The following is a 27,833-nucleotide window of genomic DNA, read 5'->3' as shown; positions in this document are numbered from 1 at the left end:
TTGTTTAACTTGGGTCAAACATTTCGAGTAGCCTTCCACAAGCTTCCCACGATAAGTTGGGTGGATTTTGGCCCATTCCGCCTGACAGCTGGTGTAACTGAGTCAGGTTTGTAGGCCTCCTTGCTCGCACAGGCTTTTTCAGTTCTGCCCACAAATTTTCTATAGGATTGAGGTCAGGGCTTTGTGATGGCCACTCCAATACCTTGACTTTGTTGCCCTTAAGCCATTTTGCCACAACTTTGGAAGTATGCTTGGGGTCATTGTCCATTTGGAAGACCCATTTGCGACTAAACTTTAACTTCCTGACTGATGTCTTGAGATGTTGCTTCAATATATCCACATACTTTTCCTGCCTCATGATGCCATCTATTTTGTGAAGTGCACCAACCCCTCCTGCAGCAAAGCACCCACACAACATGATGCTGCCACCCCCGTGCTTCACGGTAGGGATGGTGTTCTTCGGCTTGCAAGCATCCCCCTTTTTCCTCCAAACATAACGATGGTCATTTTGGCCAAACAGTTCTATTTTTGTTTCATCAGACATTTCTCCAAAAAGTACATTCTTTGTCCCCATGGGCAGTTACAAACCGTAGCCTGGCTTTTTTTATGGCGGTTTTGGAGCAGTGGCTTCTTCCTTGCTGAGCGGCCTTTCAGGTTATGTCGATTATAGGACTCGTTTTACTGTGGATATAGATACTTTTGTACCTGTTTCCTCCAGCATCTTCACAAGGTCCTTTACTGTTGTTCTGGGATTGATTTGCACCTTTTGCATCAAAGTACGTTAACCTCTAGGAGAAAGAAAGCGTCTCCTTCCTGAGCGGTATGATGGCTGCGTGGTCCCAAGGTGTTTATACTTGCGTACTATTGTTTGTACAGATGAACATGGTACCTTCAGGCGTTTGTAAATTGCTCCCAAGGATGAACCAGACTTGTGGAGGTCTACAACTTTTTTCTGAGGTCTTTGCTGATTTCTTTTGATTATCCCATGATGTCAAGCAAAGAGGCACTGAGTTTGAAGGTAGGCCTTGAAATACATCCACAGGTACACCTCCAGTTGACTCAAAGTATGTCAATTAGCCTATCAGAAGCTTCTAAAGCCATGACATCATTTTCTGGAATTTTCCAAGCTGTTTGAAGGCACGGTCAACTTAGTTTATGTAAACTTCTGACCCACTGGAATTGTGATACAGTGAAATAATCTGTCTGTAAACAATTGTTGGAAAAATTACTTGTCATGCACAAAGTAGATGTCCTAACCAACTTGCCAAAACTATAGTTTGTTAACAAGAAATTTGTGGAGTGGTTGAAAAACGAGTTTTAAATGACTCCAACCTAAGTGTATGTAAACTTCCGACTTCAACTGTATGTACAAACTACCTCAAATGGCCGACCAACCAGTGCTCCCGCACATTGGCTAACCGAGCTATCTGCATTGTGTCCCGCCACCCACCCACCGCCAACCCCTCTATACGCTACTGCTACTCTCTGTTCATCATATATGCATAGTCTCTTTAACCATATCTACATGTCCATACTACCTCAATCAGCCTGACTAACCGGTGTCTGTATGTAGCCTCGCTACTTTTATAGCCTCGCTACTTTTATAGCCTCGCTACTGTCTTTTTACTGTTTTTATTTCTATTGTTCACCTAATACCTTTTTTTTTTGCGCTATTGGTTAGAGCCTGTAAGTAAGCATTTCACTGTAAGGTCTACACCCGTTGTATTCGGCACACGTGACAAACTTTGATTTGATCTACTTGGTGAGCAGACTTCTGTTCCAGCTAGCAATAGCGCACTTGATTATTAACCAATTATGTTCGATACAGTGAATCAGGTGTGTTAGTGCTGGACTGGAGCAGAATCCTGCACACGCAGCAGGGTTGGCCTGTTCCAGTTGTAATAGTTTCATACATTGTGTGTGACTTTTAAACTTTATTTTAGTTAACATTTTGCTAACCTTGTTACACATACAATCCATGGTATACGAGGGTTTACGCTTAATCTATTGGGACCTCATCTGCACACCGGGTATCACAGCTCTCTGTATCTGAGGACAGAAAATAATGATGTTGTGTCCGTGTGCTGGCTTTGTGTGCTGCAGCCCGAATCACGGCTCAGGCCTGTTTTTGATTTTCATCAAAAAGCATTGCGTCTCCTGCACTAGAGTCTGCAATGGTCCGACTACACAATATAATGTCGGGTGCATTAAGTGATGTTTCTGTTCTTTAAAAAAAAAAATGATCTGCTGTATTGTCTTCTTTTTTTTTCACAACTAAAGCCTAGGTCAGATAATCTCGGTTCGCCACTGCAGTTATCAGTTAATCTGACTATTCTCTCATTGATTTGATTTCCTTATTTCAGCAATTTTAGGGCTTTTTGTGTAGTTGCTTCGTGTTTGTTGGGCTATATAACCCTGTTTTTAATGTTACTCCTGTTTACACCTATCTAGTTGTTTTACAAGTGTCTACAGAGAAAGGGTTAGGTTTTGCTTCTGGACAGGTCCGAAATATACTGGCCCATTAAGCAAGCACATGCCCTAAGGATATCCCAGTGGTTATGGCGTTCGTCATAAGTGCTGGTGGCCTGGGTTTGAGACCCGTTAGGGGAGTCACACTACCTTCACATTCTTATCAAATATGTTCATGTCATTATTTGACAACACCCCTATCTTACACTTAATATACAAACGTTTTTGTGGACACCCCTTAAAATTAGTGGATTCTGCTATTTCAGCCACACCCGTTGCTGACAGGTATATACAATAGAGCACACTGCCATGCAATCTCCATAGACCAACATTGGCAGTAGAATGGCCTTGTTGAAGAAGTCACTGAGCTTTCATTGTGGCACGGTCATAGGTTGCCACCTTTCCAACAAGTCAGTTTGTCAAATTTCTGCCCTGCTAGAGTTGCCCTGGTCAACTGTAATTGCTGTTATTGTGAAGTGGAAATGTCTAGGAGCAACAATGGCTCAGCTGCGAAGTGGTAGGCCACACAAACTTGGTGGGAGAGGAATAATGGTCTGGGGGTATTTTCATGGTTTGGGCTAGGCCCCTTAGTTCCAGTGAAGGGAAATCCTTAACACATTGACATTCTAGACGATTCTGTGCTTCCAACATTGTGGCAACAGTTCAGGGAAGGCCCTTTCCTGTTTCAGCATGACAATGCCCCGGTGCACAAAGTGAGGTCCATACAGAAATGATTTGACTAGATTGGTGTAGAAGAACTTGACTGGCCTGCACAGAGCCCTGACCTCAACCCCATCAAACTCCTTTGGGATGAATTGGAACGCCGACTGCGAGCCAGGCCTAATCGCCCAACATCAGTGCCAGACCTCACTAATTCTCTTGTGGCTGAATGGACGCAAGTCCCCAGAACAATGTTCCAACATCTAGTGGAAAGCCTTCCCAGAAGAATGGAGGCTGTTAAAGCAGCAAAGGGGGACCACTCCATATTAATGGCCATGATTTTGTAATGAGATGTTTGACAAGCAGGTGTCTACGTACACTACATGACCAAAAGTATCTAATTAAAATCAGTTTCTCATTGAAAGATGGGAATCTGTAGGATTATACCTTGAGCACAAATTGACCACCTTTCCACTACCTCATAAATGATCAGTATTTATTAATTCTATTTAGCTGAGCAACCTTCCATCTTCTTGACAGGTAATGTGGAAAAATTACAAAATAGTTTATCATACTGATTCAGGAGTAAGATTAAAACGGGGTCAAATGCCCCAACAACATTAGACCCCTAAACCGAAAGCTCTTAAATTGCTGAAATTAAATCAAATCAATGATGAGAGAAGAGTCATATCAGCTGATACCTGACACGGACATGATGGTGTAGTAGGAAGATTACCGTATCGTAAACCAAGAGGTTGTGAGTTCAACTCCCGGGTGAGAATATGCTTAATAATACTTACTGTATAAATGAACATGCACAATTAAATCAAGTGCGTCAAACATGGAAGCTGAGAACACTGTTAAAAGCACTGTGTGTGTGTGTGTGTGTGTGTGTATCCCTAATCTTGCCAACAGACAAAGCTCTGTGAGTGGATCAGTGGTTCACCAATCAGGGCCTTGATTGGCTTGGCAACAGTAACAAGATGAGTAATGACACATTTGGCACAAATGTTCTTGCCACGTTTCCATTAAACTTGTCTAGAATCTTAATAGTTTATGTTCTGATAACATGGCAACTGTGTTCTGTGTATGTTGGGTGGGACGTTGGTGTAATATTCTCCTAACCATCAGAACTGGAGACATGAATATTCTGTCAAAGCTCCCATGAAACATGTCTAGAACAGTTAATATCTTAAGTTCTGAGAACAAGGTAACGACGTTCTATTTAACATTAAGGTAATAGTCTCTTGGAAACATTCCTAGGACATCACGGGAACATTCCTATGATAACGTTAGTTAATGACCTATTGAGACTTACGGCAACGTTCTCTAAAGTTGTGGGAATGTTTGTTAGCTGGGTAGTCATGTTTAGAGTACATACTCAGACATTAGAGTATCCTACAGATCTGCAGCAATATGGGTCTTCAAAAGACTAGAGAACTTTTTCAGATACAGATATGCACTAGAGATATTTACCCAAACACTTGGAACCAGCATACCTCAAATAGCAGAGCCTACTGTACGCCAACCTGCACCGTTCATACTTGTACACACAGATCATGTGTCAGTGCATTTTAGGGACCAAGCATCTGGCTGATCATGCTGGCTGATGGGCACTGTTGTAGAGTATGCCCCCCCCCCCCTCCCCATGCCAACATTTTATCCTTCAGTCTATTTTCTGTGACAAGATAGCTGACCAATAATCTCTCACAATTCAGCGCCCCTTGACCTCTGGTGCAACTACACTTAGAAGTCATTTTGTTTTTACAGATTTCATCTGGTGGCCAGTTCACTAAAGCTGCCTAGATTAGACAGGGTGTTATTGAACAAATGCAATTGCTTTCATCTTCATGCACAGAGTGGAGGCATATAGCTAAGAGGCTAGAAAGTCCAGCAACCAACGGATGGCTCTGTCCTGTTCTTACAACTTAAACAATTCAAAAACACATCTCACTGACACATGCTATTTTGGGTCATTCATGCAGAACTCAAAATAGGCAAATTCAAATGGGTGCTGGACTCTTAATTAAAAATATTACTTTGTTGTCCATTTCCTTTAAGAGAATGAAAATGTGTATCACCTGATCAGCTCAATCAACCGAGACATCAGGGTGTGTGTGGGTGAGTGTGTGTCTCGGTTGATTGAGCTGATCAGGTGATACACATTTTCATTCTCTTAAAGGAAATGGACAACAAAGTAATATTTTTAATTAAGAGTCCAGCACCCATTTGAATTTGCCTATTTTGAGTTCTGCATGAATGACCCAAAATAGCATGTGTCAGTCAGATGTATTTTTGAAATGTTTAAGTGGAGGGATGAGGAGACCTATTTTGAGCTTGGCCTGATCTGAGAGTACCTCCATGGCTCATTAAATGGTAAAGCTGCTCTGGGCCAGTGAAAGGCCTGATTGTTAACTGAGAGGGAGCCTGCTGTCTCACTTAAGTCGGGGGAAGCCAGGCCTGAGGGAGGGGGAGACGCTGCTGTGGAATGTCTTAACATCCAGGCCAAATACTTACTGGGTTACGGCTCACCAACTCCCACCACTGTTCCACACTGGCCCTGTAAAGATAGGGCTCTTCACAAACCGGTACCCTCAGTCAGTCCTACTGTGTCCTAGTAAAACCCTATTCCCTGGTCTCTGCAGGGATGCCTCTGAGGACGTAGAGCTGTGTAACCCAATCATCCCATCCTCTCCTCTTTCTACTTGGCCCAGTGTACCAGAGATGTCCCCATTTCCTACCCTCCCAAAAAGCAAGGGGGATTCTGTTGTACCGTGTGAGCAACCCTAGGTTAGACAAGGCATGTGAACGTTCCAGAGACTCAGACATGTCTCACGCAGCTCCGATCAGGTGGTGGCCAGGTCCAGCCCAAAGCCCAGAACCATTACTGATGTGGCTGCAGTGCAGCTGAGCTTTCTCCCAGATGTGAGTCTTTACCCACATGTGACAGTCAGTGTCAGATGGCCTGTCTTACTGGCGTGTTTGTGTGGCGTGTCCCCACTCTCCTCTCTGTGTGAATTCCTCAGGAGCCTGTATGATTGACTCTCCATGCTTGGGAAACACAGATGGGCTGTCCCTGTGGGCTGAAGCAGCCTTTGTTTATGTCATGACCAGTCATCAAGATAAGAGTGGTGGGTGGTGTGTAGGTGGGCAGCTGGTTGAGAGGACAACATTACAGGAGAGGCAACGTTGCAGTCTGTTGAACAGTAATCACATTTTATTTTTTACATGCTTCGTGAACAACCGGTGTGGACTAACAGTGAAATGCTTACTTACGGGCCCTTAACAATGCAGAACGAAAAAGATAAATAATAGAAAAGTAAAATGCTTAATAATAGATACACAATGAGTAACAATAACCTGGCTATATACAAGGGTTACCAGTACTGAGTCCATGTGCAGGGGTATGAGCTGATTGAGGTAAATATGTACATATAACTAGGATTAAAGTGACAGAGGGTAAAAAGTACCATCAGCATATGTGATGAGTCAAAGTTAGTCCAAAAAGGGTCATGGCAGATAACCAAATGGCTACATGGACTATCCTCTTTTGAGGAGATGTGGACTCTATTCGTTGATTACCTTGTAGAAAAATTGCCATATTCCCTTGTTCAAGAGAGGACTGGGTGCACATTAAATGGTGTGGTCCTTAGGCGATACCCCGGTATACGGTTTAAAATGTCTATTTCGAAATACAGATGGTATCATTTTAAATACTGTTTATAAAATATATATCTCTTTTTTTGGAGGGGGTGCTATGCCACTGCTTATAAATATGTTAAGTATAACTATAAGAAATCTAAGATGTGTCAAATTATATCTAGCTCAGGGCTCCAGCTATGTATTTGGTTTACTAGCTAAGTGGCTAGATATCAAGCTTCTTGGTTACAACAGAGACATTCAATTCCCTCCTGGATCAACATCCCTGGTGCCTAAATTGTTTTGTGCATCCCCCAAAAAAACATTTTCTATAGCGCCCCTTGTGTGCACATTTGGTAATACCATATACTCCGGTATGGTACAGAAATGGAATGAAAATCTGGATACCGCCCAACACTAGTGGTCCTAAATGTTTACGATATTTGCCAACCACACTCTGTAACTTAGACAACATAGCTGTCCTTACAACTTTGGCAGTTGGTGTGTTTCTGTATTTCAGTATGTCAGCAGTGGGCAAGTGTTACCAGACTATTCATCACCCCCAGGGACCTGTAGGGTTTCTCCCTGTATGCCTACCACTACTGTATGTTTGTGTGGGCCTGCCTTCTGAACTAATGCGAGGGTCCTGTCTGTAAATCAGTCCAGTCCTTGTGCTCTTTCTGTGCTCCTTCCACACCCATCCTGTTCTGAGTCTGGGGGAGGGGATCTGCATGACTGACCTCATTGCTTAGGCAATGAACCCTGCCTCACATCCTGAGGAAACATAAGAGAAAACAATGAGCAGAATCTGTGTTCAGGGCCAGGAAATGAATGCTCTGCCACTGCTGTTATGGACATTTTTGACCAATAAAAGTTAGTCACGCCCTCTTTCCTACCCCCCCTGATGGGTTAATGTAATGGAACAGGAATCTGAGTTCCTGCTAGATTCTTCCCACATTACTCAGGCTGGGACTCCCCAGGGCATGTTGTTCAAAGAGCTCAGTGTGGAGGATTCCACAGGGCCACAGAGCATGGAAGATGGCTGGCTGTTTTTGGAGGTTGGTTGGTTTGATTCAGTGTTGTTGCACAAGCTGAACTTGGAGAAGAGAAACAAGACCGTCTATCCTTGAGCTTTTCACACACAAACTCATGGTAGTTGTGTGTGTAGTTGTGTGTGTTGGTCATCTATTGGTGCGAGTTTGTTCTCAATGTCTAAGCGTGACTGTGTGTCAAAATGGTCTTTTAGACTTTCCCCTGTCATCTGATTTACTGGCCTGTGGGGAAGTGCTTTTATTTTGGTCCAGCACTCTCTTCAGGGGAGTGTCATCTTTCGGATATGGGGCTGCTTGGGCGGGTATTTTTGGTGGGGATTATTTTGAAGCCATTGACCCCATCTTGCTTCAAGATCTTTCTGTCTTTCTCTGAGACACCACACCACTCCCTCTCTCACTGTGTCTGTACTCCCTTCAGTATGTCTTTACACTCACTGTTCACCCTTCTCTCTCTGTGCTGTATAATCCCTCTCCCCCTTTCCTATCTGCTATTCTCCTCTGTGGTATTTCTCTCTCCACCCCTCTCTGGCCCCTGTCTCTCCTGATTGATATAAATATCATGTTGGGAAGGCCGGATAGTGTTACTTTCTACGTGGGGCTGTGGCCAGTTCTGCCCCCAGCTATAAACAGGTGAGTTGTGGACCCTGGTGGCCCATCACTGTATCCAATGTGTTAAAGATGTGGGAAAGATTAGCTTGCCTGTCTGGCCTGCCTGCCTGTTAACCTGGGAAGCATGGCACTCTGGGCCTGCCATTGGTAATAGAAATTGACATCTCTCTTCTCCTGGAATTTAAAGTATGTGGTACTTTTTGATCTGGCCCTGTTATCTAAATTATAGAGTAGTACTTTGATTGTTTTAAAACTAAACAGCCAGATTTTTCTTCATTTTTTTCTTCTCTGCATTCCTCTCATCTGGAACCTAGTCGTATTGCAACTGATTGACTGATGGTTTCTGTCTTGCCAATTATAGCCTGTATTACAAAACATTGTATTCTGTGTTTTTATCTTAATATTTGTTAATTTCATGTAGATTTCATATTACTGATATTTATAGTCCCTGGGTAAACCAAATCATCCCTCTCTTCCATTCTTGGCCTCCACCTCATGCATCTCCTCTGCCACCCTCCTCTCTGTTTCCCTGGCTGCTTTCTCTCTCGGAGCCGGACAGTGGAATGTGTGGAATTCTCCATGTACCTTCCCACCTATCAGATAAAGACTGCAGGGCTTTGGTACGGTTAGGAGGAGGGGGACTATGGACAGAGGCAAGAATCTACACGTACCCACCACCCAAAGAATGCACATACAGTATGCACACAACACAAGGCTGTTGGCCTATGTTTGAACACTGACTTTATGTTAAGATGCTTTCAATGAAAAGGCAGGACAGGAATGTATTGCAAATCTATTTAGGTCATAGAAGCTGCAATAAATAAAGTCAGATGAACTGATGTCTCTGGCATTTAGCCCTGCTTCGAATCCCCAAATGGCAGAATAAATGTTTCCCATTAAAATGAACAGTTGTATAATACTTTTTTTTCCAAAAGTAGTCAGGATTTCCTCTGAAATGATTGGATTTGACCCATCTCATAACCTTTTCCCCTACCCCTTACAGTACTTCGTTGCATTCTTAATGCCACTAACTCCCCCCAGACCAACTCATGCCACATACCATTTTACAGTTCATCTGTGTCAGACTCATTGCTGCCTCCCATAGGAGAGACAATCAACACAAATTTATTCCAGTGGGATTTCCACTTTCACACTCCAGTAAAGACGAATGTCAGTGTAGCCTTGACCTAAAGCACTACAGGCAAGTGTATTGCGGCTGACCTCTAGCTATGATTTAAATATCCTCTACTCATTGTTCTTTAGTTTGTTAACAAACAATACCTTTACAATGAAGGTGGGTAGTGGGTACCAGCTTTCGCTGTATGTCATCGAGCTAGCTATTACCTTGACATTAGTCTATACGTTGCTTGAAACACTTAATCAGATGTGGACTGAGATCTCTGACTGATCAGTACCACAGGGGTTGGCCAGTGTCACAGATGTAGTAGCAACGGGGGGTAGTCTAGTGGTACTAGGCAGAGAATAGAGATCCCAGTCTGGCAACAGATACTGAGGAACTTGGCAGTGTCTACTCTTCCTCGCTGCCAGGAGTAAGGTCATGAAGTTCTTCTGTGTACTCTATATCATACCTGGTTAGCCATGTGCACTTTTTATTGTTTTAGTATTAACTTTTATTGGGAAACCACACCATAATGTGTAAGATATCAATTCCGAAGTGAATGACCCAGATAGGGAGATAACCAGTGATTTTTTTTTAAATTATTATATATTTTTTTTTCATTGGGCTTTATTGTAAGGGTGATGACGTCAACTTTAGTAAGTTCTTGTTCAGCGTATTAGCACCAGGTGCAGCTTATTTTGAGCAGACTTACTTGCTGAACTTACAGCTTTAAATAGATTTAGCACCCATGTGGTTTAACTACATGACGTAAACACCTAGCTACTGGTTGGGGTCTCTGGTTTGAATGAACAGTGGGGGAAGTACTGTGGTAGTGAATAGTTTCAACTGAAAGATCTGTGGTAGTGAATAGTTTCAACTGAAAGATCTGTGGTAGTGAATAGGTTCAACTGAAAGATCTGTGGTAGTGAATAGGTTCAACTGAAAGCTCTGTGGTAGTGAATAGGTTAAACTGAAAGCTCTGTTCCCACAGAGCAATTGTAACGTAGTTCTATTAAAATAAAGTTGTTAAGGATGAACAATAGAGATGTCGTTGACGTCTAGTTGATGGCAATTTTTACAAATCTTTCTGGGAATTATTTTTGAAAATGGAGCAAAAAATTGGACTGTTTACAGAAGTAGACACAGACTTTATTTTTATGAGTGAGAAAGGTATCCCTGGGGTGAGTTGGAGGGTCAGTGGGAGGGAGGGCGGAGCACAGTTGGCCCAGCGTCGTCTTGGTTTGGCCGGGGTAGGCCGTCATTGTAAATAAGAATTTGTTCTTAACCTGACTTGCCTTGTTAAATAAATAAAGAAACAAAATATTGTAGGGGTTAATATCCAGTGTGTCTTTGTCTCCCCTGCCTCCAAACCACACCCTCAACAGACAGGACACTAGCTAGTCCTCTCTGTCCATCTCAGTCCCTCTCTGGCTGCATCCCTGTTGCACACACTTCTGGGTACTGGATCTGTCAGGTGGCATATCAGGAGGATAGTAAGGGGGCATTTTACACAGAAAAGCTTGAATATTCTGTTAACTTTATTTCATCTTCATTTCGTGTCAGTTTGTTTTGCTTTGTTTTTCTTCTTGCAAAGAGGATTTTGTGTGTGTGACTGAAGAGGGACTTTTGGACTGTGGTCTGTAAAAAATGATTTGTCTATTTGTTGTTCACCTCATAAAGTTGTCGTAATGTTGGCATCTTACGGACTGTCCATTTATCATATAATTTAGTTTAGCCATTTTAATGTTCTCTTGGTTTGAAGCTCATTTATGTAAATTGGCTCATACGATTCAGAGAAACTAGTCTTATGGGGTGGCTTTTGAATTGACTTAGTTCTGTTATATGGAGTTGACTACAAGGATTCCCTTTGACACCGTCCCATCCAGTATGAACAGGAACATTTTAACAGGCTATGCTTGACTGACTGAAGATGAATGGAGTGTGTGATGTAAGGGTCTATTTTGTTCTGGTGGTCCAGGGGACACTAATGCTGTACACAGGATGGCCCTGGAGATGTATGTGATGTCTGTCTGATGTCCACACTCACACAAAGCCTTTTGAAAAGAGCAACAGGTTAAGAAAGGTGTTTTTCTGTTAGGAAGACAATCGGACGGAAGGAACAATGGACAAGCAAAGATGGATAGCCAGGTACTTACTGACAGCAGCAATATATTTTTAGGGCCTGATGGAAAGATTGATGGAGCGAGGAAGGTGGGGGTTTCAGGGGAGATGTTAACCAGACTGTAGTGGGTTTAGAAATGACACTGGGGCTTTGTGTCGAGCTGTGATGATGACAGGGCCTAAACAGGTACGCATAGGCATTGTTAGTTTACAGACACCCACCGCTCAGTAGACTCCAGCTGGAGAGGCCCATATGCTGGGTGCTTTGAATTATTTTCAGTCTAATGGAGGCAAAATAACTAAATCTGTCAAGCTATTCACATTGATGCTAAGCATAGAAGTCGTGTTGCATCTTGGTCTTCTGTGAATGATTTGCTCCAGAAAGAGGGTAAACAAATGTCCACCCTCAATCTTTAAAAAAACACATTTTGTATTGATGTAATGATAGAGGCAGCCTTGGTTTGTGTATTTCTGTCTGTAATGTTTGACTGAGCGTATGCTGTGTAACAATGGAGGTATCTCTTTCCTTCTCAGACGCTTTGTTGGCGGACCTGGAATCCACGACGTCCCACATCTCCAAGCATCCTGTGTTCCTGTCTGAGGAGACCCCCTACTCCTTCCCCACTGGAGGGAACTCCTACCAGGATGTGTCAGTCCCTCCCCCGGTGCCACCCCCTCCCTCGGCTGAGGCTCTGAATGGCTCTGTGATAGACTCCCTGGACTCCCACCACTCCCACTCCTCCCAACAGGTCAGTCATACTGTACCTCAGAACCACAACTCAGACTCACACATCTCATTCATTAAATGGCTTTTCACTACTAAACTTAGTGAATGTTCTCCTCTGCAGTCCTTGGGTTCAGCTCCGAAGAGCTTATGGTCCAGGGACAGTAGCAGCCCGCCCCTGTTCCACATTGAAGAGGACCACGTCTACAGGTAGGCAGGAGGGCCATAGGAACAGATCTCTAGGAAGGGACCCCCACTGGGAGGCTACTATACCGTCTGTCACTGTTTTATACTCAACCACAATTGACAACCATTGTCTCTCTGCCTCTGTCAGTTTCCCCAACAAACAGAAGTCTGCTGACCAGTCTGCGGCTGCTATGAGCTCAGCTCTGGGCAGCAACCTGTCAGAGCTGGACAGGCTGCTCCTGGAGCTCAACGCTGTCCAGCAGAACTCTCCCTCCTTCCCCACCACAGGTACACAGACAGCTAAACACATCCAACATCATTTTTCACTAGGTTTTGGTGTTTATGCTACCTAAGCGGAACTTATATCTGTCATTCTCTGTGCCATGGGTGGTCTTGTCTTTGCAGTATGTGTTTACTGCATAATACTGTGATGATATCATGTCCCACTGTCCTTTCTACCCACAGAGGAAACAGCCCCACCCCTGCCGTCCTGCAGCATAACCCACTATGTGCAGGAGAACGGGGGTCCCCCTGACATCATGGTGAGCCCTCCGTCTCAGGAGAAGACCAAACGGAACGGGAGCCAGGCGGTGGAGGAGGGCCGGCCCACTGTGGAGAGTCTGCTGGATGAGCTGGAGGGCTCTGTACCCACTCCCAGGTAAACAGATTGGCAGTTACTCCTATTCAAGAAACACAGATGGAAAAGGAGTTTCATCACCTTGAATTATAGGATACAAGCTAGCTAGCAATGAGATCATGTTAATAATCAACTGTAGCCTGTGTTTGGGTGCTCCATCTGATCACATATTAGGATGAAATGAAAAATGAGGAGGTCAATGTTGGTTTGTGTGTGATCATGTTTTGTTTGTGTATTCTGCAGCCCCTCTGTTCTTCACAATGAGTTGGACTCTTCCTCTCAGCAGCAGGCCAGAATGTCAGCTTCCTGTGCCACACGCGAACTTGATGAGCTCATGGCCTCCCTTTCCGACTTCAAGGTGTGTGTCTTACGCTTGTCCTCTTATCACCTCATGAAAAATCCTTTAGTAGATACCTTTTAATTCTATATCTATTTTCTAATCTGATTATTTCTCTTTAATATCTTCCTCTTCTTGTGGTGTCCCTTTCCTCTCTCCTGCCTGTCCTGTCCTCTAGCCTGTCCTCGGCTCCTTGGGGTCTATGAACTCTGACCTTCAGCTTGATCAGGCAGGAACCTCCCCCAGTATCATTCTGGAGGTCCATCCTCCTCCACGTACCTGCTCCTCCCTTGCTGCCCCCTCCTCCCTCTCACCCTCTCAACCTGCCTGTGACTCTCCTCTTTTCTCTCTACCTGCCTGGGAGCTGCACATAGAGGAGGACATTGGGGACTCGGGGGGGGCAGTGTCCCCTCCACATCCCTCATTATCAAGCCCTCCCCCAGCTACTGTAACCTCCCAGAGCCCTCTGTCATTTGCAGAGAGTGGCCCAGAACCAAAAGTTGTCATCGACGTCTCTGCGACCATCCTGTCATCTCGTCAGAAGTCTCTGGTAGCCCTCAACCACTCCAACCCTTCACTTATCACATACCCAAGTCCTTCTAATGCTGCTAAACCATCACTGAACTCAGCCAGTGTCACCCTGGACCATAACCCCTTAAAACCCCATAGTCCATTTCTAGAACTTGGTACAACTCCCCCTACTGTTACCAAGAGCACCAGTCCCCTAACTGACATGGATCTATGTTTCTCTACTCCAACCAAGAGTCTTAGTCCTGTTCCTGTCTCTATCTCCAAGACTCCTTCACCTCTCCATGCTTCTGTCACCAAGAGTCCTACCCCTCCTCTCACTGCTTCTAAAGCCCCCTCACCATCTCTGGTCACGTCTCCCAAGTCTCCCTCTCCCCCAGCTCTCACCAGCCCCAAGATCTCCAGGAGAGTTCTGGAGCCAGTCCCTGCAGCTGAGCCCTCTCTGGATGAAGCCCTGGATAAGCTGCTGGCCATGAGTTTCACTAAGATGGAGAACGATAGAGTCCCTACTGACACACTGCAGCTGAAGGGGGAGGCACTTCAGCTGAAGAGGGAAGTGGTGCAGAAGGTACATGAGGAGCTCATCATGCCCTTAGACAGAAGGGATGTTCAACCAGACACTACCGGGTGTACCCGGGATGGGGCAAGTACCCGTGAGGGGACAATTACCCGGGATGGGTCAGTAATGAGTGGACACATAGATGGGCACAGGGAGCTCATGGACTGGGCTGATGTGGAGCTGAACATGTGTCTCCAAGATGGACTGGATGGTAGTATGACTCCTTATACAGAGAGACCTTATACAGATGGGAGCATGACCCCGATGACTGAGGCCAGCTGGATGGATGAGTCCCTGGATGGCTCCTCCTGCCCTGGAACTCCTGATACTGCCATGGACCTACCTCTGCTGCAGCCTGCCACCATGGACAGGGTCTCTGCATCTGGACATGTATGGGACAGCTCTCACCACCACACTGTGCTGTTCTGCACAAACACGTGTAGAAACAACGGAGTTAAATGTTATTCATATAAAACTATCTTTCTGAGATGGCAGAAATGGCTTAGTTTGATACCAAACATCTGTTTGAGAAATTGTGTGTGTATAGATACTGTCCTTACAATGTGCACATCTGGATGTTTGCTGCTACTGCAGTCTCTTATTGTTGACTGCCTGGTAGTGCTGAGCAATTAACCGAAATGTCGGTTCTTTTTTGTTTGTTTTTAACAACTTATTGACCAATGTCTGTTAAGTTTGAATTCCGTTTTTATTTTAATTTTTTTGTGAGCTTGAGGCCCAGTTTCTATAGAGATAAATCAGTTTAAGCCCGAACTGTGCGATGTAGTAGGGAGTTGTAGTTTCCAACAGGCCAATATTCTACATAGTTAAGCACAGAATAGCTGGTAATTAACTACAATGACAATAATCTATTGCGCCCCCGCCTACTTGTCCGTTAATAATCAAAACCGAAAACCGTGATTATTTTTTAATGATAGAACCGACTTGAAAAAGCACTAATCGCTCAGCAGTACTGCCTGGCTGTGACCTTTGTTGGCATGTCTTGTTAAAACCAAACAATTTGAGTTGTGACTGCATCCTATGACTACCTCACTTGTTGCGTCAGCATGATGCCCCCATCTTGCCCAACTATGTTCTGCTTAACGGTCAGAGAACAAATGGGACTGTGTGATGGGTGGGAGGTGAGATGGGGTCTGAGCATGTAATACAGCATGGAGTGTGACTCTGAGCTCACTGACACATTCCTTTGGACATGCCTTTACCCACCGCTGATAGATACCCTTGAGGAGATGGCTGCCTTTGGCTTTGAGTGAACTGGAATGGTGCTTCCTCTGAACTGAACCACTCACCTGGTCTGTGGTATTGTAACTGGATCACAGTGGAGTCCTGATGCTCATTCTCCTTCTAGCTTAAGTCCGTGATTAGGCGCACCAAGGAGACCCCCAATGTGCACCCCATGTACCGAGAGGGTCACCCCCGGAGGGGGCGGATGGGCCCCATCATCGTCAACAAGAGCAGCTCACAGGACCGCCTCATAGAGGAGCTGCAGGGGAAGCTGGGGATTGGCCGATTGGCTGACCGCCGGCGCAGGCAGCCGGACGATTGGCTCACTGAGGGCGTCATCGTCATGTCTAAGCCACAGCGTTTCCGTGGCGATGGGGCTGCGAATGAGGTGGACAAGGTTAGCCTGGATACGATCACAACAGGATCACACCATCCCAGATATTTTTTTATTTTTTTTACCTTCTCAAGTTTCACTTTCCGTTCTTTACCTTTAATTTTCTCTCTCCCTCTCTGTCATCGTCTGTCTCTTCTCAGATCATTATTCCCTCGGAGTCACCTATACCTCAGAGGAGGGTCATTTCCCCACCCCAGTCTCCCCCAGCCCCTCGTCACCCTCCTATTATAGAAGAACCCAGGAGACCCCCACCTGTTAAGCAGACCCCTGCTCCCTTACCCCCCCCCCCTCCCCCCTGTCCCCCTCCTCAACCTCCTCCACCCCAGGAACCCATCCCTCCCCCACCTCCTCTGGTACAACCCCCACCGGTCCCAGTACAGCAGCCCCCTGCCCCCAAGCCAGAGCCCCCTCCACCTGCTGCCCCAGTGCCCCCTCCACCAGTGCAGCCTGCACCACCACCTCCCCCCAAGGTCCTGGTGTCCATTGGCTGTCAAACAGAATACGACCCAATTTTTCCTCCAATGCAGGCATGGATCTCTCTCTACCTTTCTATTTCTGATATGGTGGAAATCCTTCTATTTCTCACTGGCTTCAGTTTCCTTTAGTTCACCCACAGTTTAGTTATTTGTTCAGATGTATTTTTATGAGAGAATGCACTGTGCTCTGGTGTCCGTCCTCTCACTCTCCATCTTTTGACAGATCATGGCCCAGGGGAAAGGTGGCCCTGGAGGCCCCCCAACACAGGTCAACAAGCTGGACAACATGCTCGGCAGTCTGCAGTCTGACCTCCATAAACTGGGTGTGCAGACTGTGGCCAAGGGAGTGTGTGGGGCCTGTTGTAAACCCATCGTGGGACAGGTGAGGGGCTTGGGTGGGCCATAGATCAGGCTCTGGTGGCCTTTCTAAGATCATGGTCTCGCTTTAACTTCAAGTTACTTTCAATTGAATTGCAGAGCTTTGTTGGCATGGTAAATGTAAATATACTGTCTCTGTTTGTCCAGGTGGTTACTGCCATGGGGCGCACGTGGCACCCAGAGCACTTTGTGTGTACCCACTGTCAGGAGGAGATAGGTTCCAGAAACTTCTTTGAGCGTGACGGAGCGCCCTACTGTGAGATGGACTACCACAACCTGTTCTCCCCACGCTGCCACTACTGTAACGGCCCTATACTGGATGTAAGTAAACACCTACACTACAAAAATAACTACACTGAACATAAATATGAATGCAACATGTAAAGTGTTGGTCCCATGTTTCATGAGCTGAAATCAAAGATCCCAGACATTTTACATAAGCACAAAAATCTTATTTCTCTCAAATTTTGTGCACAAATTGGTTTACATCCCTGTTAGTGAGCATTTCTCCTTTGCTAAAATAATCCATCCACTTGACAGGTGTGACATATCAAGAAGCTGATTAAACAGCATGATCATTACACAGGTGCCCCTTGTGATGGTGACAATAATAGGCCACTTTAAAATGTGCCGTGTTGTCACACAACACAATGCCACAGATGTTGCAATTTTTGAGGGAGTGTGTGTAACGACCCTGGGTTTATAAGCGCGGAAATCGACTCTGCTGCACGAGCATGCTTTTGCGGCACAGTCGATAGCGCACTGCACTTCGGGCTCAAAGGTCGAGGGTTCGAGACCTGCTTCCCTGCCTGTTTCATTACATTGGTGTCTGAAGTGATCGGACCTCGCATCCACGACAGTGCGTGTGCTTGGCCGGTGAGCGCGTTCCTGTAAGACGTAAAGTCGCAAGCTAGCGTGAGGACGCGCTCTTTGAAAGGAGGGAGTAGTGTAACGACCCTGGGTTTATAAGTGCGGAAATCGACTCTGCCGCTGTTCCCTGCTCCCTGCTGTTTCATTACATGTGCAATTGGCATGCTGACTGCAGGAATGTCCACCAGAGCTGTTGTCAGAGAATTGAATTTTCATTTCTCTACCATAAGTCTTCTCAATGTCATTTTAGAGAATTTGTCAGTACATCCAACCGGCTTCACAACCGCAGACCACGTGTAACCGCGCCAGCCCAGGACCTCCACATCCGGCTTCTTCACCTGCGGGCTCGTCTGAGACCATTCACCTGGACAGCTGATGAAACTGTGGGTTTGCACAACTGAAGAATTTCTGCACAGACTGTCAGAAACCGTCTCAGGGAAGCTCATCTGCGTGCTCGTCGTCCTCACCAGGATCTTGACCTGACTGCAGTTCGGCGTTGTAACCAACTTCAGTGGGCAAATGCTCACCATTGATGGCCACTGGCACGCTGGAGATGTGTGCTCTTCACGGCTAGATCCCAGTTTCAACTGTACCGGTCAGATGGCGTCATATGGGCCAGTGGTTTGCTGATGTCAACTAGTGCCCAATGGTGGCAGTGGGGTTATGGTATGGGCAGGCATAAGCTACAGACAATGAACACAATTGCATTTTATCGATGGCAATTTGAAAGCACAGAGATACCGTGAGGATATCCTGAGGCCCATTGTTGTTCCATTCATCTTCCGCCATCACATGTTTCAGCATGATAATGCATGACCCCATGTCGCACGGATCTGTACACAATTTCTGAATGCTGAAAATGTCCCAGTTCTTCCATGGCCTGCATACTTACCAGACATGTCACAAATTGAACATGTTTGGGATACTCTGGATCGACGTATACAACAGCGTGTCAGTTACCGCCAATATCCAGCAATTTTGCACAGCCATTGAAGAGGAGTGGGACAACATTCCACAATCAACAGCCTGATCAACTCTATGCGAAGGAGATGTGTTGCACTGCATGAGGCAAACCAGATACTGACTGGTTTTATGATCCACGCCCCTACTTTTTAGGGTATCTATGACCAACCGATGCATATCTGTATTCACAGTCATGTTAAATCCTTGGATTAGGGCCTAATGAATTTTAAATTGACTGATTTCCTTATATGAACTGTAACTCAGTAAAATCTTTGAAATTGTTTATATATTTTGTTAATCTTAACTAAAGTTTATTGCTACGGATTCTGTGACGCGCTCAACGTTTACGGCTGGGACCGCAAGTTTGTGTCCCGGATTCCTGTTAAATAGCAGCTAGCTGCTAGCCATAATGAAAACGGAGCAGGCTAACACTAGCAGTGCTAGGCCACTGGTGTTTTTATCCACGGCTGGGCACAAATGCTTCAGGTGTGAGATTTCCACACAATCACAAGATGACGATAAGGTGGAACTGGAAAATAGACAGGGATTTGTCTGCTCTAAATGCACCGCCATCAAGCAGCTTAGGGAAGCTATCCTCCAGCTGTTAGCTCAGCTGCGAGAAAAGGATAACCTGCTTTCTAAGTACACTGACCTTGCTGTAACCCAGGCAAACCAAATCTCAGTTTTAAATGCCTCCTATAGCAAAGGTGTCTGAGCCGGGCAGCGTTTCTGTCCCAATCCAACGGACAGATGTTCAGTTCAACTCCGCGGCCCCATGGGAAACTGTACACTCGCAAGGTGTAGGAGATCAGGAAGGCAGTCTGGCCATCCTTCATCTATCCAAGAAGATCCGATCCAGCTATCAAACCCGGGAGTCAGCACCGGGAGTCAGCACGGATCCAGCCGACTCTTTGCTCTGAAGAAACTTTGCAATGACAGGAATGCCTCTTTTGTGACAAATGATTTTGCTGTGGGAGCAATCAGCACTTTTAAAAGAGGCAGGATTCACCCTAACCGCAGAGGTTCCAGGATTATTTCCAGCAACATCGCAAACTGTTTGAGACTGACAGAGGGTCTGGCAGTGCTTCAGTTCTCCTTGTCAGAATAAGCAACAGATGACTTGGAAAGCATATCAACTCCTGTAGAAATTGCCCTATGGTTATTCTAACTTAATTTATGTTCTTTTAACTCCGCCTTCTAGTGAGTTTATACAAACTGTCACCTAGCATTCTGATAGATTGTAGACAGATTCTTAATAATTTGGTTGTTATTACGTTGGTTACCTCGAAGCAGATGCCCCAGGGGCAGAGTGGCACACACTTATTGAATATGGCGCTTTTAAATGTTAGAGTAATCAAGTATAACCTTTCTCATGAATGACCACATTGCTGAGCGCAAAGTTGATGGCATGTTTCTCACTGAAACATGGCTGTCATCAGACCTGTTGTGCCGCTCTTATTGAAGCCTCCCCCCGGGGTTCCAGCTTTTCATACTCGGGAAAAAGGGAAAAGGGAAAAAGGGTGGTGGGACAGCCTCTATTTTTACTAATGCTCTCAGCTGTAAGGACATTTTGTTTGGCGACTTTGGATCTTTTGAGCAGCATGCTATACTGTTTAAATGTCAGCCACCAGTGCGGGCCATAACCCTGTATAGGCCACTAAAGCACTGCCCTACTTTCTTTACTGATTTATCTGAACTAGTTCAAGGACAATAGACAATATGATAAAATCATTGTGTTGGGCGATTTTTTTTTTAAATTTATTTTATTATTATTATTTTTTAATATTCATTTTGTCAAAGAGACTGACTCCAAGGCCATTGAATTCATGAATCTTTTGAGTTCTATGGAATTTATCCAAAATGTTACCACGGCCATACTCTGGACCTGGTTATTACCAAGGGGCTTTCTATTGACATATCCTCTGTTGCTTTATCTGATCACCACTGTATTTTGTACTACCTTATTGCCCATAGCACAGGGTAATACTGAACGCATTAAGAATCGCTATCTTACCTCTGAAGTTGCTACAGATTTTATTGAGTGTATGAACAATACTCCACCACCTATTCTGCCTGCCTCTTGTGATGATTTAGTTCATAACTTTAATGCCTGATAAATGCTACCCCTGCAAACCTATGTGAACTTTCCTCCACATCTAAATGTGATGAGTTTGCGGCATATTTCAGAGATGACTAACATTAGGCTGGGTATCAGTCAAGCAAGACTTGATGAGAAGTTTATGTGCCCTAGCCTACCACGCAAAGGCACTATGGATTCATTTTCCCTGCTTGACACAGACATGCTCGCGAAGGTGATATCTCAATTTAAGCCTTCTACCTGCCTTCTCGATCCTATCCCCACCACCTTCTTCAAAACAGTTTTTAATTGCATATCTGAAGAAGTGCAAGCTGTTAAGCACTCCCTGCTCACAGGGATTTTCCCCACTGCACTAAAAACTGCTATAGTGAAACCCCTTCTGAAGAAAAGTCATCTAGATTCTTCAGCTCATAGCAATTATCGGCCAATCTCCAACCTTCCATTCTTAAGCAAAATTCTGGAGAAATTGGTTTTCAAACCGCTAAAAAAAAATGTTTTAAGTGCCAACGCTATTTTTGAAAAATTCCAATCTGGTTGTTGTGCCCACCACATCACAGAGACAGCCTTAGTTAAAGTGGTAAATGATCTTAGAGCCAACACAGATGCCAAACAGCTCTCTGTCCTTGTACTCTTAGATTTAAGTGCTGCATTCGACACTGTTGACCATGATGTCCTTCTGGACAGACTGGGGAGATGGGTTGGCCTCTCCGGTCCAGTTCTAAATTGGTTTAGGACCTATTTAACGGGTCAAGAGTTTAATTTGTTTTAGTTTGTCACCCTTGGTGAACATAACTCAGATTATACATATCACCTGTGGTGTTCCACAAGGTTCGATTTTGGATCTGGTACTGCTCAGTTTATATATGTTACCCTTGGCAGAGTTCTCAGAAAGCACAGTATTGATTTTCACTGCTACGCAGACGATACACAACATTACCTTTCTGTGTCACCAGAGGGTTTTAGCTCCACGGATAAATGATTAGACTGTATTAGTGATTTAAATACTTGGATGGCTCACAACTTCCTCCAGCTAAATCAAGACAAGACCGAGGTGCTTATTGTTAGAGCCAAAGCACAGAGAATCTAGCCCCACATTTTAATTCACGGGCAATAAAGGTAAAAAACCAAGGTGTTATTTTAGATGCTCTCCTGTCTGGTCTACCCAAGAAAGCCATTGGTCAACTGCAAAACATACAGAATGCTGCAGCATGGGTACTGACCAAGACCAGACGGAGAGCACACATTACACCGGTGTTAACTTCTACTTGGTACTCATCCCGGATCCGGGAGCATCCTCATCAGTAAAAAGCTGACTAGCATAGCCTAGCATAGCGCCACAAGTAAATACTAGCATATAAGTATCATGAAATCACAAGTCCAAGACACCAAATGAAAGATACACATCTTGTGAATCCAGCCATAATTTCCGAATTTTAAAATGTTTTACAGCGAAAACACTATGTATTTCTATTAGCTAACCACAATAGCAAAAGACTCAACCGCATATTTTCACAATTTTTTTACCGCATAGGTAGCTATCACAAAACCGACCAAATAAAGATATAATTAGTCACTAACCAAGAAACAACTTCATCAGATGACAGTCTTATAACATGTTATACAATAAATCTATGTTATAAAATCATAGTTTTACATTGCAGCTACAATCACCAATAGCACCGAAGCAGCAAGAATAATTACAGAGAGCAACGTGAAATACCTAAATACTCATCATAAAACATTTATGAAAAATACATGGTGTACAGCAAATGAAAGATAAACATCTTGTGAATCCAGCCAATATTTCAGATTTTTTAAGTGTTTTACAGCGAAAACACAATATAGCATTATATTAGCTTACCACAATAGCCAAACACACAACCGCATTCATTCACCGCAAAGGTAGCGATCGCAAAAAAACAGCAAAAGATATAAAATTATATACTAACCTTGACCAACTTCATCAGATGACAGTCCTATAACATCAGGTTATACAATACACTTATGTTTTGTTCGAAAATGTGCACATTTTGAGCTGAAAACCGTGGTTATACATTGTGAAAATGTAGCAACTTTTTCCCAGAATCTCCGGATATATTTCTGACACTCATCTAATCTGACCAAATAACTCATCATAAACTTTACTAAAAAATACATGTTGGACAGCAAATTAAAGATACACTAGTTCTTAATGCAATCGCCGTGTTAGATTTTTTTAAATAACTTTACCATAACAAACAGCTTACGTTATAGCGAGACAGCGCCCGCAATAAGGGCGGAAAATAGAACTAAACATTTTCCACAGAAATACGAAATAACATCATAAATGGTTCCTACTTTTGCTGAGCTTCCATCAGAATCTTGTACAAGGAGTCCTTGGTCCAGAATAATCGTTGTTTGGTTTTAGAATGTCCTCTTCGCCTGTCGAATTAGCAACCATAGCTAGCCATGTGGCGCAAACGTGCCCAACTTCACCTCACGCAAAGAAAAGAAAATTCCAAAACTCGCAATTAACGTTCAATAAACTGATACAACTCGGTTGAAAAAAACAACTTTATGATGTTTTTATCACATCTATCAAATAAAATCAGAGCCGGAGATATCTACCGTGTATACCGAAAGCTTTTCAGAAGGCAATCTGGGGTTCCTTCTCGCGCCTTCGAAGACAATGAAATTTCCAGACACGTCATTCCAAAAGCTCTTGTTCGACCGCAGATCAAGCTAGACACCCCATTCCACCTCCCACTGCCTGTTGACATCTAGTGGAAGGCGTATAAAGTGCATGTATATCCATAGATTTCAAGCAAATTAATAGGAAGGCCCTGGAACAGAGCCTCGATTTCAGATTTTTCACTTCCTGTCAGGAAGTTTGCTGCAAAATGAGTTCTGTTTTACTCACAGATATAATTCAAACGGTTTTAGAAACTTGAGAGTGTTTTCTATCCAATAGTAATAATAATATGCATATTGTACGATCTAGAATAGAGTACGAGGCAGTTTAATTTGGGCACGATTTTTTACAAAGTGAAAACAGCGCCCCCCTATTGAGAAAAGGTTTAAGGTCTCTGCACTGGCTGCCTGTGAGTTTTTTTAGAAGTAATTTTAAGATTATTCTATTGGTTTTCAAATCAATCCACGATTGTGCACCCCAATACAAGTCAGACATGCTTTTAAGTTATGTACCTAGTAGGTCCCTCAGGCACTGGCCTTTTAACTATCCCAAAACCTAGGACCAAGAGGCATGGAGAGACAGCCTTTAGTTATTATGCCCCCGGCTTCTGGAATAGCCTGCCAAAGAACCTGAGGGGGGCCGAAGCTGTGGACATATTTAAGAGATCTTGAAACATATTTTAGTCATCCTTTTGTTTTTTATCTTGTGTTTTGTTGTGTAGTAAATATTTTATTTTTGTTGTTTATTTAATTTTTCCTGTAAATCAGATTGCGTTGCATTCCATGTCTGAAATGTGCTATATAAATATACACTGAACAAATCAAGATTTATTATTACAACTTAGGCAGTCCAAAGATCCAGTGTAGCAATGGCAGCTAGCATAGAGTAACTTTTCCTATGTTTACAGAAAGTTGTGACCGCGTTGGACAAGACATGGCATCCTGAACACTTCTTCTGTGCTCAGTGTGGATCATTCTTTGGCTCAGAAGGTGAGTTTTACCCATTCTTGGAGCTCACTTGAAATGACCATTTTCTAGAGTCAGGTGCAGAACTCATGATCTGTATGTCTTCTGAAGGCTTCCATGAGAAGGACGGGAAGGCGTACTGTAGGAAGGACTACTTTGACATGTTTGCCCCGAAATGTGGCGGCTGTGCCCGAGCCATCCTGGAGAACTACATCTCTGCGCTAAACTCCCTTTGGCATCCAGAGTGCTTTGTTTGCAGGGTCTGTAATCAGCATATTTCCCTTTATATAAAGGCATTCATGTTGAAGTGTCCTGACTTGTACTTACTCTCCTCTCCCTCTGTTTGGGTATGTAGGAGTGCTTCACCCCATTTGTGAATGGGAGTTTCTTTGAGCATGATGGGCAGCCCTACTGTGAGGTGCACTACCACGAGCAGCGCGGCTCCCTCTGCTCGGGTTGCCAGAAGCCCATCACCGGCCGCTGCATCACAGCCATGGGCAAGAAGTTCCACCCGGAGCACTTTGTTTGTGCTTTCTGCCTCAAGCAGCTCAACAAGGGCACCTTCAAGGATCAGAACGACAAGCCCTACTGCCAGGGCTGCTTTGTGAAGCTCTTCAGTTAGGGAGTGGATTTTCTCTGTGTGTGGCTCACAAGCTTGTATCAGAAAGTGTTTGTGTAGCTCTGGTAGTGTGTGCAAATTGGATTGTGTGTGTTTGAATTGTTTTAGAGGGATGTCTGTATACTGATGGTGTGTATGACAAAAGTGTGTGTGTTTCAGGTAGTATGTGTGTGAGATGCCAGCATTCTCTTTTTGGCCCTTGAAGTGTAATGGACAATCATATCAGGTCTCTGCCTGTGCGCTCTCTGTGACGCTCAGAATAGTGTGATTTCAAACCCAAATAGTTTTGCTTTGCTTTTGCAGTCAGAGTAAATACTTGCTGAACACTGTAAGAACACATGGAATACGTACATGGAAGTGTTTTGAAGTTGCTGCTCACTGGTTGAGTGTCTCTTGAAAACCATTTGAAATGTGTCATGTTATTAGATCAGGGAGATGTTGACCTGTCATTGTTTCGTTTTTTTTTTAATCAGCTGAGGCCTTATTTCAACTGCTAAAGCAAAGGCCTCGGTGAGATTTATTTTGTTTGCTGTCTGAGTAACAGAACAGATGCATATAATGATGTCATTGTAGCTTTGACTGGAAATAGGCTGTGGGTCAGTCATTATTTTAGTACTTGTGAAGCACATGGTCGTGTCATCAGACCCCTGTGGACTCATTTTCACACACAGGGCCTTGTGACACACAATCATTAACACCTCCACACAAGCATTTGGTGTTTGACAAACATACGAATGCTGACATGTTACAATTTAGATTTAATGTATATTGGAACGTTTTCTATAAAATGTATTTGAAAAGATATTAATTTACAACAAATAATATTTGACTCCCTCTGTTTGGAAAATCGGAGTCACGTATAACGACAAATGGGGAGATGGATAATATTGTTACTTTGTCACCTTCTCCACTGCCTACTCAGTCCTTTTAGAGCTTAACCCTTAGTTGGACTGGTTTGGAGTTTCCTTTATGTTCAGAAAGTGCTGATGCAGTATAAAAGAGTATGCCACGATAAACAATTGAATTTATTCTGCATACAGGAAACGGTTACATTTTACTGTGAGAATACTGTATACAAAGCGCTGGTCAGTTAATAGTTTAAATAACCACTCATTAAGAGAAATCCTCTTAGAAATTTCAAAGCAGAGATGCTTTTCTATTTTTCAATATCTGTGACATTTGCTGAGCCTATGTGAAGTTACTGTGCATTGAGTTTTACTTTTTGTAAAATAAATAGAAGAATACAGCACAAGGCGTTATAACCCCTTATGTACGTACACAGATTCTATGCAAACAATACTGTGTGCAGCTGCAAACATTTAACTCAACAACCCTCTTGACTCTATCCAAGTGATGCTTTCAAGGAATAGGCCTATCTATTTTCTGTGCCAATATATCAATGCAATGTCTTTTACACTGGGGAGACCAGCAAGGAATCCTATTGTTTATAGATGGGGAGTCCTGGACTATCTCTTCAGATTTCTGTCAGTGTGAGTCCACTGGATAATGTGTGTTATTGGTCTGAGTGCAATGTGCAGGATCTACTGTACACCAGTTGTTTGTGGGCTTGTATTCTTATCTATCACATAATTTTATTGGGTCTGTATTTTGTTCAGGGATTTACACCCAGAGCTTGTTCATTGTTTTATTTAAATCATTTAACCATTTGTCTACTCAGAATCATTGTAGTTGGCAGTTATTTAACCAAAGTGAGTTTTTTATTGAAATTGTGTCCCTTGTCACCTTTTCATTTGAGATGTCATAGTGCTGAATTTTACATTTCAACTTCAATGGGATAAGACTAGGGCATGGACGTTGCAGGGATCCCGGTTTGCAATAAGCATATTTTGAAACTCATCTTTGCAGCAAATACACAACCTAGTTAACTCGGCACATACTGTTGTGGAAGGTAAATCTCAATTGATAATTTTTTACTGTCATCCTTCCTTACTTTTTTTTCTCAACGTTCCACACATCAAGGGCAAAAGAGTAGGCTAGGGTTATGTCAAAACGGGCCACACTCGTTTGATGCCACTTCGATACACTTCCGTAGTAGGTTGGGAGAGCGTTGTCGCTAGGAACCCTAGAGAGGAAGAGGCGAAGCGAGAGGTTTTATTCCGCCCAAAATCTGTCCACGAAAACAAGACCATGAAGTGAGGGCTAGGTTTCCATCAAATTGGCAACAGCTTTTCATGCAAATATTCAAATCCGCATAAAAATAATATGCGCATTTCGAGATGTTTCCATCAAATAAAGTTGTTGCAGAATAAAAGGCTGTGCGTGATGACGTAGTGCACATTACAAAAAACTTAAATGGCTGTCGATCGCATTTTCAACTACTGGTGGTTTTGCCAAAACAACATGCGTTATAGCGAATGTGCCCACTCTGGTCTTGGCACGTGCTCTCTAACCAACGGCTCGCAGTGCGGGTAGACTATCTACATGATGAGGTTATTATGAATAAGAGTGAGATCATTTTTATTTGTCAAACGGCAGCCAAGCATCGGTCATCATGT

At 43.9% G+C, this 27,833-nt stretch overlaps 1 protein-coding gene across 1 annotated transcript in view; it reads left to right on the top strand.

Annotated features, from left to right (window-relative positions):
- LOC120062735 (paxillin-like) overlaps positions 1–26,564 on the top strand; it is a 32,310-nt gene extending 5,746 nt beyond the window's left edge. Inside the window, exons 2-11 of the mRNA XM_039012833.1 lie at positions 12,205–12,419; positions 12,519–12,604; positions 12,729–12,868; positions 13,046–13,238; positions 13,461–13,575; positions 16,977–17,135; positions 17,279–17,452; positions 24,641–24,722; positions 24,810–24,958; positions 25,054–26,564. Coding sequence (XP_038868761.1) covers positions 12,205–12,419; positions 12,519–12,604; positions 12,729–12,868; positions 13,046–13,238; positions 13,461–13,575; positions 16,977–17,135; positions 17,279–17,452; positions 24,641–24,722; positions 24,810–24,958; positions 25,054–25,320 — 1,580 coding nt within the window. The 3' untranslated portion in view covers positions 25,321–26,564. The remainder of the gene's footprint in view (positions 1–12,204; positions 12,420–12,518; positions 12,605–12,728; positions 12,869–13,045; positions 13,239–13,460; positions 13,576–16,976; positions 17,136–17,278; positions 17,453–24,640; positions 24,723–24,809; positions 24,959–25,053) is intronic.
- Positions 26,565–27,833: the final 1,269 nt, after the last annotated feature.

The sequence above is a fragment of the Salvelinus namaycush genome, chromosome 1, assembly GCF_016432855.1.
Source record: "Salvelinus namaycush isolate Seneca chromosome 1, SaNama_1.0, whole genome shotgun sequence".
NCBI lineage: Eukaryota > Metazoa > Chordata > Actinopteri > Salmoniformes > Salmonidae > Salvelinus > Salvelinus namaycush.
Note: the sequence above shows the minus strand (reverse complement) of the source record. Positions and strands in the feature narration are given on the sequence as shown.